At 40.2% G+C, this 14437-nt stretch overlaps 1 protein-coding gene across 1 annotated transcript; it reads right to left on the bottom strand.

The window, feature by feature from the left end:
• Positions 1-1021: 1021 nt before the first annotated feature.
• Positions 1022-13793, bottom strand: kcmf1 (potassium channel modulatory factor 1). The gene is made up of 7 exons (XM_030150619.1): positions 13610-13793; positions 11423-11590; positions 11081-11220; positions 7637-7738; positions 7343-7526; positions 4208-4502; positions 1022-2754 (listed from the first exon to the last, which is right to left on the bottom strand). The coding sequence occupies exons 1-7, from the start codon at positions 13623-13625 to the stop codon at positions 2490-2492; spliced, it is 1170 nt and encodes a 389-aa protein (XP_030006479.1). The 5' UTR covers positions 13626-13793; the 3' UTR covers positions 1022-2489.
• Between the last annotated feature and the right edge of the window lie 644 nt (positions 13794-14437).

Here is a 14437-nt window from a genome sequence, read left to right as displayed (position 1 = left end):
TATTAAATAATGCTTATTTGAATCCTCCTAAAAGCACTTTTTACTGAGAGGCACATGTTAGTTCCTTTGTTGGGACTGAACTAAAATACTGTTCTGATGTTAGTTCTGAACTAATAGAATCTGAACATTTGAACAGGATCCGAAACTGGAATGTCTGTAAACAGAATTTCAGTTTGAACACAGGAACATTTTGTGATGTAACATTAGATGCTGTTCTGATCAAATAAAAATGTGTTTAGTATTTGTGCAGATTTCTGGTGTAATTAAATTTTTCCAGGAAATAATAATTTTTAAAAAAGAAACAAAAAATTATCATTAAAAAAAAAAAAAAAAAGCATTTATTCAAATGCAGACATGGTGGAGATTCATTTTAGCTGTTTTGTTTTTTTTTCATTTATCATGCTCTTTTATTTCTATATTCTCATGGGTATTTTGTTCTGTTGTGTGTATTCTACAGAAGTAGTATTGTGATACTGCAGGTCATACATGTAGTTTTTTGAAACTGATAACGGTTATTTCAAGCATCCTAAAAGCATGTTTTACTGTCTGAAAGAGGCAGATGTTTATTTTTTTTACATTGGGGATGGACAAAAATAATGTTATGATGTTGGATGATTCAGGGATTGAACACTATGCATTCTTTTCGCAATTGAATACCAACATTTAAGCAGGATCTTAAACTGTAATTTCTGTAAAACATTATTTATTTGTGTTTTTTTGTACTGGTAAAGCTGCATGTTAAAACTTTGTGTATCCAAATGCTGCACGATAAGTTCTTCCAGGAAATAATCTTTAAAAAAAAATAAAACAAAAGATATCGCCTTGTTAACAATATTGTGATATATCGTGATATATTGTATCGTGATCCTAGTATTGTGATTTGTATCGTATCACCAGATTGTTGCCAATACACAGCCCTAGTGTTTCCATAGTTGTCAGTGGGACGTCCTCTTCGTAGACCAACATGCCAACTTAACACAAACACCCACTAAAAAAAATAAAAACACAATGTGCAACAGTGTGATGGGCTCTTGCTTTCATCAAAAGCTGTGCGCAGTTTATATTTATTGTAATCTAAATTTACAGTTTTAAAAAAAAGTCTTGCCCATGTCTTAGAACCTTTATGAAAGTTAACGCACAAATTCAATATACATCTCATTGTATATTACATAGAGGGTCAAAGTATAGGCATGAAGGTGGCATGATTGATATCAAGGCTCAAAAAGAATCAGAAAATAAACATGAATAAATAGAAAGTGCTAACCTTAGCAGAAAAAAAAAATCTTTTAAAAAAGAAAACAGAAAAAAAAAACTGTAATGTGGAAAAGTCTCAAGCTCCCGGTACCCAGCAAAGAAAGTCGTACGAGGCGTCTAAAGCGTGTGTTGGAACACGGCCTGTACGTAAGCGGTTCAAAGTGAGAAAACAGTGTGAAGGAGCAATAGACGAGAGTAGGGCGTCTGCACATTTCTATAAATTATAAAGTTTATGGTGCTTACACAGCTAATCACTAAAACATTAACATCCAGGGGAAAAAATCCAGAGGTGAACTTTATTTTCTTGTCTTCCTAGTTTTTCTTTTGATGCGTGAAAACAGACTGGCGTTCTTTTCCAGTCGGACCTGAGCCGCCTACAGCAGCAGAAGTCCACGTCTACGCTGAGCATCAGCGGCACAGAAAGGCCAATCTGGAGCTGACACACCCACACACGGCAGCGAATCTGCAGAAGCTACTGCACTATCCAATTTTCTCTTCATCAAATATGTATTCATTCAGAATTTAAAAAGAAAAACCTAACAAAAACAATATTGTTAGAGTTCATTTCAGCTTGTCAGTTTTTGTAAAACGACCTGATTTCCAAACACTTTTACCGTTTTAGTAATAACCATTTAAAAACAGCTGAAACTTTTGGGATATTTTTAAAAAAAACTTTTAATGACAAGGTCATTAAAATGTCATGCACGCCGCAAATAACTGCATGCAGTAGTTATGGTAACCCATCCAAGCACTTTTATTTGTTAATAGTCATAAACACACACAGCAGCTTCATTAGAGGAGCCTGTGCCCTCGAGTTCTGAATGTGAAGTATTTATAAGGAGAGCCATTTGCATGTCACAGGAAGCACAGGTCTGCCACGGCCGCCTGTAACATTTACCTGATAAAGAAAAAACCTTATGTGGATTGATTATCAACTTCATATATATTTTTAATATATATTTTTATATATTTCTCTTCTTTCGCTCACTCAGTTGCTATTGCGCACTCGCACATTTATCCCACTTGCTCTCATTTATTTTTTGCTTATAATGTAACAAAAATGGTGACAGGCCTGAAATTACAATCACCGAAAACAAACTCAGAAAATCGAGGAGGGAGAGACGAGGCTGGGGTGGGTGGGGGTGGGGGGGTACAGGAGGGGGGGTACGCTGCTGTTGGCTGCCCATCACTGACAGTTGCAGCACAGAGGACACAGTCTGCTGGATGCTCGGACATCAAAGAGGAGGCGGCGGAGGCTCCTTCCCCGTAGAGCTGCCCTCTCGGAGCTGGAGGTTCTCCAGCGCCACGTCTAAAGGCATGATATCCACGCAGCCCATGGCTCCGAAGTCGGCGAAGTCTCGGCGCTCGTCCTCGTCTGAGGAGGAGCTCTCCTCGTGCATCAGGGTGGACAGCAGCAGCTCCTGGACGAACAGGCTGCGGTCGGCGCGCTCCGCTTCTAGATACTGCCGCTCAGCTTCTGACATCTTAGGTTCATTCAACCTGAGGACACACAGCGGCTTCAGGTTCACACATTCACACACTGATCAAAACGACAGTTTAGTTTGGATGTGGAACTACCTGCGCCGAGGAGGTCATGTTCTGCCAGGGTTTGTTTGTTTGTTTGTTGGTTAGCAACAGAACTGAAAAAGTTATGGACGGATTTTGATGAAAATTTCAGGAAATGTCCGAAATGGGACAAGTAAATGATTAGATTTTGGGAATGATCCAGATCACTGTCTGGATCCAGGAATTTTTTAAAGGATTCTTTATCATTAGGAGATGGGGATATTTTCCACATATGTATGTGTAACTCCACAATGAATGGTCAGAGTGCTTGATAAAAAAAAATACAAAATAAGTTCCCAGCAGGTTCTGAAGACTGATCTGGATCCTCACAAAATTCTGGATACCGTGATCCAGAAGAGGAAAAAATAGTGGAGTTTTGGAATTTTCAATAACACACTAAGGTCCAAATTCTGAATTTCAGAGTATTTCTATGAGTGAACGATAGAGTTAAAAAACATGAACACAAAGCTTAGTTAAGACTTTAATGCCGCGTGTCCACTACGTGGTACCGGCTCTGCTCAACTCGACTTGACTCGGCCTTTTTTCGTTTCCATTACGAAAACGGACCTGGAACCTGGTACTAGTTTTTTGGTATCACCTCCGCCGAGGTTCCAGGACTGGGGACAAGATACTAAAATGTGACGTGTAAACCTGGCAGACTACTGATTGGTCAGAGAGTCGTCTCTGTGACCCACCGATTTATAAAAAACAGATGCAGAAGTTTACAGTAAATGTAGCGGTAGGTTAATCCACATGATGACAGCCCCAAAAACTAGACCACAGTTGGTCAAGATTCAGTCTTTGGTGGCCGACGTAAAAATTCAGCATGAAAATTAATCCAAACCCCTTGAGTGCACTATTTGGGATTTTTGTCGGGACACCTTCCCTCCACCTCTCAAAGTAATTCTCTTGCATTTATGACTATTCTTGCAAGAAGGGTAATTGTCCTGAAATGGAAATCATCACAGTCCCCTTCCTTTATTCACTGGCTCGGAAACGTCCTGTATTTCCTCAAATTGGAAAAAATTAGAATGACACTTTCTGCCTCTGCTGATAAATTTTCACAAATCTGGAATCCTTTGTTTCAACTAGTCAGGAAAACAAATTTCCTCTTTGTTCCAGATCGACCTTTATGGTAATTTTTCCGTCTGGTCCTCTTCTTTGTTTTTTCTATTCGGTAATGCACCTTGTGTAACACATACCGCATCAATATTCTAAATGTGAATTTAGTAATGTGTAATGGAAACGGTCTCCAGGAACAGGACCTGGTACCAGAGTCGAGTCAGTTCCACGTAGTGGAAACATGGCATTAGATGCAGAAATACCCTTAATAAAAAACAGAGACTGTACTGTACTCTTCATATGAACTGTGCGTGGCTGTATTCACCGTGCTAATAGGAACTGGGAGTTGTGGGACGAGGACGAGGGGTTGCTTTCGCCCATGGTGGCAGCGTTGGCGGCTGCAGTGCTGGGTGGAGGGATGGTGGTGCCAGTGTTGCCCGGGTTGTTGCCGCGCCGTGTCGTGTGGCGGCCCGTCTCGACTTGCTGCCGCGCCGCCTGAGCCTGCTGCCGCTCCAACTGCAGCTGCATCTGGAGCTGCTGGAGCTGGGATGCCGAAGGCCCCGATGAGTTGATCTGACCCCCCGCTGCACGCCGCACACCCGACAGCTGAGACAACAACTCTGCAGGAGATGACACACACCACAAAAACAGGCTACGCTGTTGACGGTGTCGAAACAAGTCATGGTTTTAAAGGACAGCTCTGTGGACACCTGTATAACGGACCAAGGTTCTAATAGTTTTGGATTTTTCATTATAGTTTAGTTTTATTCAGTTTAGACTTTTTTTTCTCTAATTCAGTTAGTTTTAATTTGTTTTTTAGAGCAGGTTTGCTGGTTTTTATTAGTTACCTCCACCAAGGAGGTTATGTTTTTGCTGGCGTTGGTTTGTTTGTCTGTCCGTGTGCAAGGTAACTCAAAAAGTTATGGATGGATTTGGATGAAAATTTCAGGAAGTGTTGATACTGGCACAAGGAACAAATGATTAAATTTTGGTGGTGGTGGTGGTGGTGGGGGGGCACTGATCTGCCTTGGCCAAAGTCTGCGCTCTCCAAGTGCTTTTCTACTTTTCATTTTTTCCTAAATGCTTCGTTTTAGTTTCGTCCTATCTTTTCTCTTCTCTGTTGTCGTATTCAAATAAATCCCAGACAGGACTCTGCTGCTTTCTCCCAACTTTAGTCTCTGTGTTTCCAGGTAGAGTGGGGACGAAAAGCTGACTCTAAATGACAAGTGACGAGAAGTGACGGACCGTGAAGTGCTGTATGGTGCCGCTAGCTAAAATTGCTTGAGCAAAATAAAATGAATTTTGTATCAATCCGACATTGACAACGACGAAAACTAAGGGAATTTCAGCCGTAATTTTTATACGTTTTAGTTAGTTTTGTAAGGACACAATACAGTTTCAGTTAGTTATCGTTTTTTTCTTTTAATTATAGTTTTTATTTATTTCAGTTAATGAAAATGTTTTTCAATTCTAGTTTTCATCATTTCGTTAGTTTTCGTCAACGATAATAACCTTGTAATGGACGTGAAGAAGAACACAGGAATCCCCTCGAATATAGAACAGGGTTCCTACAGGTTTCTACAAGATAAATTTAAGACTTTTTAAGAGCTTTTTAAGACTGTTTTGAACAGGATTTAATGTCTATTTCACAGCCTTACTGGCAAAAATTCATGACACTTAGAATTTCAGAAAATGTATTTATTTAATCTAATGCCTTGATTCCCACACTAATTTCACTAATAACACTAATTTCAATGTAAACTGTTGGGTTAGAAAGGGTGGAACTGAGTAGACTTAACGTCACCTTCTTTGCAGCCTGGACATTTCCCAGACACATTTAAACATAACACAGCCAACAAGTTCATGGGAACACAACTTAACACCTACCATATCTAATTTAATACTTTTTAAAGACTTTTTTAAGGCATTAAATGCAGATTTGTAAATTCAAGACTTTTAAGACTTCTTAAAACCCTGCGGGAACCCTGTAGAAAAACATCTTCACTTCAGTTAACAACATAAATATAATCTAAGTCTTTACCATGGCTTAGTTTGTTTTGCGTTTACTAAATGAAAATATAATTCATTTCCATTCTATTCTGAGTTTAGGCCTGGCATACATGTCAAACGACTGTTAGCATTTATTTAAGCAAATACATGATTACATTTGTGCTCCTTACAGTGTGAATCTGACAAAAACAAAATGTCACACTACATTACAATTATTTAATCCAGTTTAATCCACTTGTTTCTCACTTTGCTTATTGTTTCTTTTATGAGCCCAGTTTTACTGTGAGTAGGTACAATAATGATTAAAACCCTGAAGCTGCATACACAGGGCAGTTTATATTACAACAGGCTATTCCAGCTCATTGGTGCTAAAGTATAGTCTGTGCAGTCAGAGGCGTCTGTCTTGCATCTCTATATTGGACTCAAGAATCCAGTTGAAGTGAAACACTGTGGCAGTACCACTCCACAATGATGGGACATAGTTTGTAGCGTTTTGTTTCATCTTTACTGTCATGTTCTGAGGATGTTGCCATGTCTTTGTTTTGTTTGGTAGAAACTAGGGTTGTAACGGTCCACATACCGAACCAAACCGTTTCGGTACGCACCTGTTCGGTTCAGTACACAGCTGTACCCAAACGGCACAGTATGTTGAGAAAAAGAAAAAGGAACGAAAGATGATGCGGAACTTTAAATCCATGCAAGATCCACACGGACATATTAAAGGAGAGCACATTGACCCGAAATATGAAATAACAGCTGATATGAGGTAAAAAAACAAAACAACAAATATGATGTGAACCTGGAAGGAAGAGACTGAAGACCCTCCACCATCAGTCCAGTCCAGTTTGGGATCAGTTCAGGTCCCAGTGAAAGAGACGTTAATAAGATGGATAATTTTGTTGTCAGTACTTCTCTTCAGTTTGTTTCAACAGAATACCAGTTTGCCCTCTTCTTAATGTTGCACTTCATGTGGAATTTTTCTTGTTATTTTAATGCAGAATGTGAACTGACAGAACTGTGATTAGATTTTGGTTATTTGTTCAAAACTATCTTTCAGGGAAAAGTGCAATACTAATGTTTAAAATACATTTAGTAATATTTTATTTTCTATTTAATTTATAGCAGCAGAATTATATTATTCCTGTTTTTCTATATTCTATTGTCTCCAAAAATTGGGGGAAAAATGTTCAAAAATTCTTAAATGCATTAAAGACATTTTGAGGGGTTTTCTTTCTTCCTGTACCGAACCAAAAAAAAAACAAAAAAAACCAAACCGTCGCTTTCAAAACCGAAAACGTACCAAACCGAAAATTTTGTGTACCGTTACAGGCCTAGTAGAAACCATTTGTGCCTTAACTAATTGACAAACCCACCTCTCCAGGGTCAAATAAATGTTGGTGTACTTGAATACTCTATGTACAGAAGATACATGTAGAGCCCTGATTCTCACCTGCTATCGGGTCCATTGCTTCTCTGTTACTGGGGGTATAAGTAGAGCTCTGTGAGGATGAGGATGAAAGTCCTCCCGTGGAGCCGCTAGTAAAGTGCATATTTGTCCGCCGTGCTCTGGGCCCACCCAGACCTCGTCCAGGGTGAAACATCCTACGTACATGTCGAACACTGCTGGACTCATCGTAAACAGGAGTGTTAAGGAGCTAATTCTTTGACATGGAAAAATGGAGAACTCATTCTTATTAAGAACATTTTACCAACAAGTGCAAACACATCTATGCAGAAAGGATATTAAATCTCTTGGCGCTCTGTGTTCAAGTGTGAGGTGAGCCGTGAAGTCGTCTGTGACGTGGTTGGGGTCCCCCCCTGGCAAGGCAGCACATATGGGACATATCTGGAAAGAGAGACAGAGAAGAAGCACAAACACTGTTTCAGCTCTTTCATTGGTATGAACCATCTTTACTGTTTGGATGTTGAAGGAATCATACCCAACAAATGACCCATTTTGACTGGAGAACACCTGATAAAACATATGACATCTGTTCTTTTGATTCCCTGATTGGCAAACCATCAACTATTCTTTATGCAGATCATTTTACCATGAGTCCATTTGAGAATAGGGCTGTGTACTGGCAAGAATGTGGCGATACGATACAAATCACAATACTAGGATCACAATGCAATATATCATGATATAACACGATACTGTTAAAAAGGCAATTTTTTGTTTGTTTCTTTTTTTTAATGATCATTTCCTTGAAGAATTGAATTACACCTGAAATATGCACAAATACTAAACACATTTTTATTTGATCACAACAGGAGCTAATGCTATATTACAAAATGTTCCTGTGTTAAAGCTTAAATTCTATTTTTGCGGACATTACAGTTTAAGATTCTATTCAAATGTTTATATTCCATTAGTTTAGAACTAACATCATAATGTTATTTTTGTGCAATCCCAACAAAGGAAGTAACATCTGCCTCTCAAACAGTAAAAAGTGCTTTTAGGATGCTTCAAATAACCATTATTTAATAAAACAGCGTTAAACTAGAAAAGCACTTGGAAAGCGCAGACCTCCGCCAAGGCAGATCAGTCCCCCCCCCCGATCACCACCAAAATTTAATCATTTGGTCCTTGTGCTAGTGTCAACATTTCCTGAAAATTTCATCCAAATCCGTCCATAACTTTTTGAGTTATCTTGCACACGGACGGACAGACAGACAAACAAACCAACACTGGCAAAAACATAACCTCCTTGGTGGAGGTAAAAATAATAAATAAATTATAAACAATAAAGAAAAACAAAAAACAAAAATGAACCTCCGCTATATCTGCATTTGAATGAATACTGATACAGTACTTTTTCATATCGATACAGTCTCATGAAATGAAATATCACGATATACTGCAGAACCGATATTTTCTAACCCTCTTATTTGGGAAACATCCACTTATCATCAGACAAATATGCACCCTAGTGCTCACTGAGAACCTCCACCAAACACACATCTATGGTGCATCACTTTTTAATTTTACTCCCCAGAAAACTGCCTAGTGTTATACATGTAAGGACATAGGTTACTTTAACATGTCCTCCTCTGGTTTTATGTTGTTACCAGTTTTTTTTCTCCAGTTCATTCATTAGCCAGTCCTCAGCAAGAGAAGCCAGCAAACACAGAACAGTCCACAGTGGCTCTTGCTTTTCCTTGATACTCAAGGGCAACTGAGGCCCAAACATCACCGGTGGTTGAACCCGTGGACTCCAATGGCCCCTTTATTCATCAGTGTTAGTGAAGCTGCTGCCTCTGCTGAATTTCCTCAGCAGTGGCTCTACTCACACAGAGCTGCTTTGAGTCAACTGACAACAAATTATAAAGGAGAGATGCACCAATGTCCTTTTATTCTGCTCCGATCCAATTCTAACACCTACATTAGAATAACAACACTGACAGCAAAGCTCTTCCTCCTTGAATGTTGTTGTTAAGGTCACATGAGGCTGGAGTAAACCACAAAGTGACTCTTAATAAAGAAGCAGAAACATACATAAATACATTACATTTAAATGCATTGGTAAGAAATGGGTTTGAACTGTAGGTTAAACACATTTCACATACAAACAGTGCAGGAGTGAAAATTGCTGTGGTAATCAATTATCAACTAGTAAACATGTTTCTATAAATGATTTCAAAAGTAATCGGAGAAGAAAAGAGACTGAAAACTGCAAACTGACTACTCCTTCGTCATGCTCTCTGTAGGTCCACCATGTGAGCAGCAAGGGCTCCCACTAGTGAAAAACACCACCCAGTGATGGTTCCACAACAGACAGAGTGGACAGGTACCATGTTAACACAGAAACAGAGTACCAGTAATCCCCTCCTCAGGTGGTTTTCCTGGCCACAACAGGACTCCCTCAGAATGTGCTCTACCTTTGCCCAGACCAGCTACAATTCGACATCATTTGGGCCGTCACACACCCATAAAGGAGTGATATTTTTGCTTTTTTAACTGGAATTATGCATTTTAAAACATTCCCCTGTGGTCTCATTAAACTTTAAATGCTCTGCTTTGGTCTGAATTCTTCGTTAATTCAACTCCACAGGTCCATCTTCAACCCCATCTGAGTAATGACACCAGAAAGGTGGTTTAGAGCGCTGGCCCTTTAAATGTAAATGAGCTACTTGATGCCCCGCCCCCTCCAGGTTGTTGGCTGTGCTGCTCTGTCCCGTTCAACTAACAACTGAACATGTTAGGTAATCGGCTCGAAGTTTGGATATATTTTTAGTTTTTACAACAACTGCTGCTGCTGACAAACAATTTTGGCGTATTCTGAGAAATGTTCGTCGGAAGTCTTGACCTTATATGTGCAAATGTCACGATGTAACCCATGACAGACGTAACAAATTAAGGAATCAAAACGAGTTGCAGAAATCCACTTGATTTTTGCCAAAATTAATACAAAGATAGCTTTGCAGCACCTGGAGGGCTCAAATTCAAACTGTATGAACTATTAGGGTCCAAATACACAAATAAATGAACCGATGACTAATAAAAGTGGGTTTAGATAAATATGTCCCCTTTAAGCTCCACTACCCTGATGGTGTGGGTGAGGTGGACCAGTGGTAAGTCTGACTTCCACTGGTCCAGGACCACACATCAGCCGCTTTAACCTGTCCATCTCTAATTCACAATTCAGCTAGCTCCACCTGCAGGCCACTGGATATCTTTGAAAAACAGTTTAAACACTAATTTGTCAGTTTTTTTTCAGCAACATTGTGGCTTTAGACTAAAAATGGCATGATTGCATATGTATTATAACTCGTACGAACACCAACTTGCAACAGCAATATGCAATGAGCCAAAAAGGTCAGTATCAGCATCCAACACCAATATTGGGTCGATTCAGTCCCAACTATATAATATGAAACATGTCAAACAATAAGTACGCAAGCATATTCTGAGGAGTAATTTAGGCTAGTGTGAGTGCAGTTCTCACTATTAATAAAGCCCATTGAGATGTGAAATAAACAAATACTGCTATGTATCAGATAAACTCCACCACTTCTTGAACTCTGTGTACATCAGTACGTGTCAGATATAAACTACGTGAATGGAGCTGCATGCAAGAATGAGGAACTGCTGTCAATGCTGGACATGTTTGAAATGATCCCATATGAGTTTGCTCCTCAAATCACAGCTCTGTGTTGAAAGGGGGTGCATGTGCAGGACACTCACCACTTCTGTTGATGTCTCTGCATGTTCTGAGGTGACGTGCTCCTGTAGGGACGTCTCTGTGAAGCCCATTTTGCCACAGTAAGGACAGGTGAACGACTGAGGTTGTTCTACTGAAAAAGTGTCTCCTCCATAATACAAGTCTGAGAGAAAACACAAATATGAAGCAAACCTTACTGTGTGTCATGTCACACTACATTACAATGATCACAGTAGTCATACAGTAGGTGGCCAAACAAATACAACAGATTAGTCATGTTCGACACATCTATGATGAATTCAATCAGTAAGCCATGTGTGTATTTGTGTGGGGGAGTTCAGGTGGGGGTTCAGGCAGGTTCATACCATAGTCTACCCTGGTTAATATACACTGCATGGGGTGCTCTGTTGTGTGTCTTGTTGTTGTGGCTCCACTCTCATAGCACGATGCACACAGGTCGTAGTCGTAGCAAATTAAACACTTGAACCGTCTTCCTCTAAAGTTCCCTTTTAAACACGCATCACAGCTCACACCTGCGTAGAAGAAAAGAGAAATGTCATGCCACACATATGAAACTCACAATAAAGTTCCAAATTCCTTAAGACTCCATCTGCCAGACTGATCTGAAAGCGATCTCTATCTGTAGGTCAGTCTCACTTACATGAGCGTGCATTTTGGAGGGGCACCAAACCACAAAAGCCAGCACCGAAGAACTCTGGCAATCAATTTAAATTCACCAGGAAGGTTTCAAAGGTACAATACAATGATATCATGGAACAAAAATCTGAAGAAGGTGAATGATGTTTATATTCTTTTATAGCAGTTGTTACTCATTTGAAGCCAATAGTGGCAAATAGTTTTTGGGTGGCCTCCAGTGGTAGTGTGTGAAAATATATGAGTGGGCACAAGGCCTTCTTGGAAAAAGGGTGAAACTTCCATGGAAAAATAAAAAAAAGTAAAGTACTGTTTGGAGCAAGATGGAAAAGCAAGAGAAAATAAGTGCACGAAACGAAGGGTAACACGTAATGATTATACTCTCCAAAATAGAGCTGCAACCAATTAATCAATTAAGTGCTTGAGGCGAATGCAAAAATTCACGATTCGATTAATCGACTCCAATTGATTGAAGGGAAATACTCTATCGCAGTTCTCCTGAATTGAAGCTTCTTTGTGCGTCACAATAAGCGTCCGTGTGAAACACAACAGTGGAACCTATGTTTAACAGCAGAGAAATGAAGGAAACAAAGCTTTGATTCAGGAGAACTGTGGTTGAATGATTTTTTTTTTGGATCATGTTGAGTCGATTAATCGGTTGCAGCTCTATTCCAAAATATTATTAGATTAACATCACTCAGTAAAATCAAATCAAATATTATAACACCTTCCTGCGTCCTGCAGTGAGGAATACGAAACATATATCAGTACACAAAAATAGTCACTTTCATTTCTCATAGTTCAAGAATTCCCTCCATTACCCACAAAACAGACAAATGCTGAAGATACTGGGAGAAACATTCCTGTAGTTCACATTTATTAGCCAAGCCCTGGTCTGAATAAACACAGTGCAGTTAGCAGACCTGGATGTTTACTGAAGTTTTGACCAAACCTGGACAGGTTTCTGTGGCTGGTTTCTGTCCCACTTGATCAATGACTGAATCACTCTGAATTCATAACACATACTTAACATTTCATGTCTTTATCTGAAAACTGTGTTATTCAGTAGTAGGCAGTAGGGGGGTAGTTACAGATTGCCTTCTTTACTGTACAAAGCAAGAAAGGCAAGTTATTAAACATATCCCTAACTCGATAAACAGTGAATAACCAGCCGAATGTTTCACAGGATAAGTACCTACAGGCCTGCTACAATGACTGATAACCACATTCAAACTACCAAATTTACTGTCCACCAGACTTTAACCTGGATCGTAATAGAGCTAACTGTTAGCCAGCTGGCTAGCGAACTTAGTGATTGGTTTATAAATATGGTCAGGGACAGAGGCCTCAGACTTTGAGTCGTCTTCTTGATGACAGTGCATTCGCTAACAACAGCATGAGACCAAACGGGACAGTATGGCGCTAATGTTACCGCTACTTTACCAAAACACGAACCAAGAGTGTACATTAAAAGACGAGTATGAATATTAACAATAACCAACTATAGACTCTTGAGTGGCAGTACACTTAAGTTTATGGTAGCACCAAAGACTCCTTATGTTAGCATCCATTAGCTTTGTCGCTAGCCCAGCTAACGTAAGGTAACGCAGTACCTAGCAACGGCTAACTGCTAAGCTTCCCTATGTTGCCGTATCATTACGACAGGTTAAGTTAAAGTTATAAGGGTCTGCCTCTTATAGGACACGTAGGGCATGAATGCACAGCAGTACCACCCAGGATACTGATGTGTTTACTGGGACGAGCCAAGGAAACAAGCTCCGAAAAGCGCAACAAACCCCCTGACTTCAATATGTACTTAGCATAGCTAGCTAAAGGAGCTAGCTGTTCAGGTAATGTAGCCTCCGACCCAGGCACTGTGGAGCTGTTTATCAACTTACCCTCATGTCGGGACATCCTACAAACAGCGGCACAGCCCCTCCTCGGGCTCCCCAGCGCGAACAACGGGGAACGAAACAGTTTTTCACACACCAGACTGAAATACAATTCACCTTCGTCCCTTTTTCGAGCAAGATGGATCCCCCAGCAGCTTACAGTTTGTTCTGCTTCCCCTCCCAGAGAGTCCCTTATGCTGGAGTCTGCGCAGTGAACACTAGGAGGCGCACTGACACAGGGAACCACAGACCCTAGGATCTGTCTATTCTGTCTGTTCTGTCTGTTCTGTTCTGTCTGGTCTGTTCTGTTCTGTTCTGTCTGTTCTGTCTGTTCTGTCTGTTCTGTCCTGTCTGTTCTGTTCTGTCTGTTCTGTCCTGTCTGTTCTGTTCTGTCTGTTCTGTCTGTTCTGTCTGTTCTGTCCTGTCTGTTCTGTTCTGTCTGTTCTGTCTGTTCTGTTCTGTTCTGTCTGTTCTGTCCTGTCTGTTCTGTCCTGTCTGTCCTGTCTGTTCTGTTCTGTCTGTTCTGTCTGTTCTGTTCTGTCTGTTCTGTTCTGTTCTGTCTGTTCTGTCCTGTCTGGTCTGTTCTGTTCTGTCTGTTCTGTCCTGTCTGTTCTGTTCTGTCTGTTCTGTCTGTTCTGTTCTGTTCTGTCTGTTCTGTCCTGTCTGTCCTGTCTGTTCTGTTCTGTCTGTTCTGTTCTGTCTGTTCTGTTCTGTTCTGTCTGTTCTGTCCTGTCTGTCCTGTCTGTTCTGTTCTGTCTGTTCTGTCTGTTCTGTCCTGTCTGTTCTGTTCTGACTGTTCTGTCTGTTTTGTTCTGTCTGTTCTGTTCTGTTCTG

The sequence above is a fragment of the Sphaeramia orbicularis genome, chromosome 12 (assembly GCF_902148855.1).
Source record: "Sphaeramia orbicularis chromosome 12, fSphaOr1.1, whole genome shotgun sequence".
Classification (NCBI taxonomy): Eukaryota; Metazoa; Chordata; class Actinopteri; order Kurtiformes; family Apogonidae; genus Sphaeramia; species Sphaeramia orbicularis.
This window is presented reverse-complemented; position numbering and strand designations above follow the sequence as displayed.

Bases quoted from the DNA above. Each gene is read 5' to 3' on its own strand.
- kcmf1 (XM_030150619.1), bottom strand. The intron at 7,739-11,080 runs GTGAGTGTCCTG...CTCTCTTTCCAG, and splicing joins CAGAGACATCAACAGAAGTG to ATATGTCCCATATGTGCTGC. The intron at 2,755-4,207 runs GTGAATACAGCC...GTGTGTCCTCAG, and splicing joins TCCCAGTTCCTATTAGCACG to GTTGAATGAACCTAAGATGT.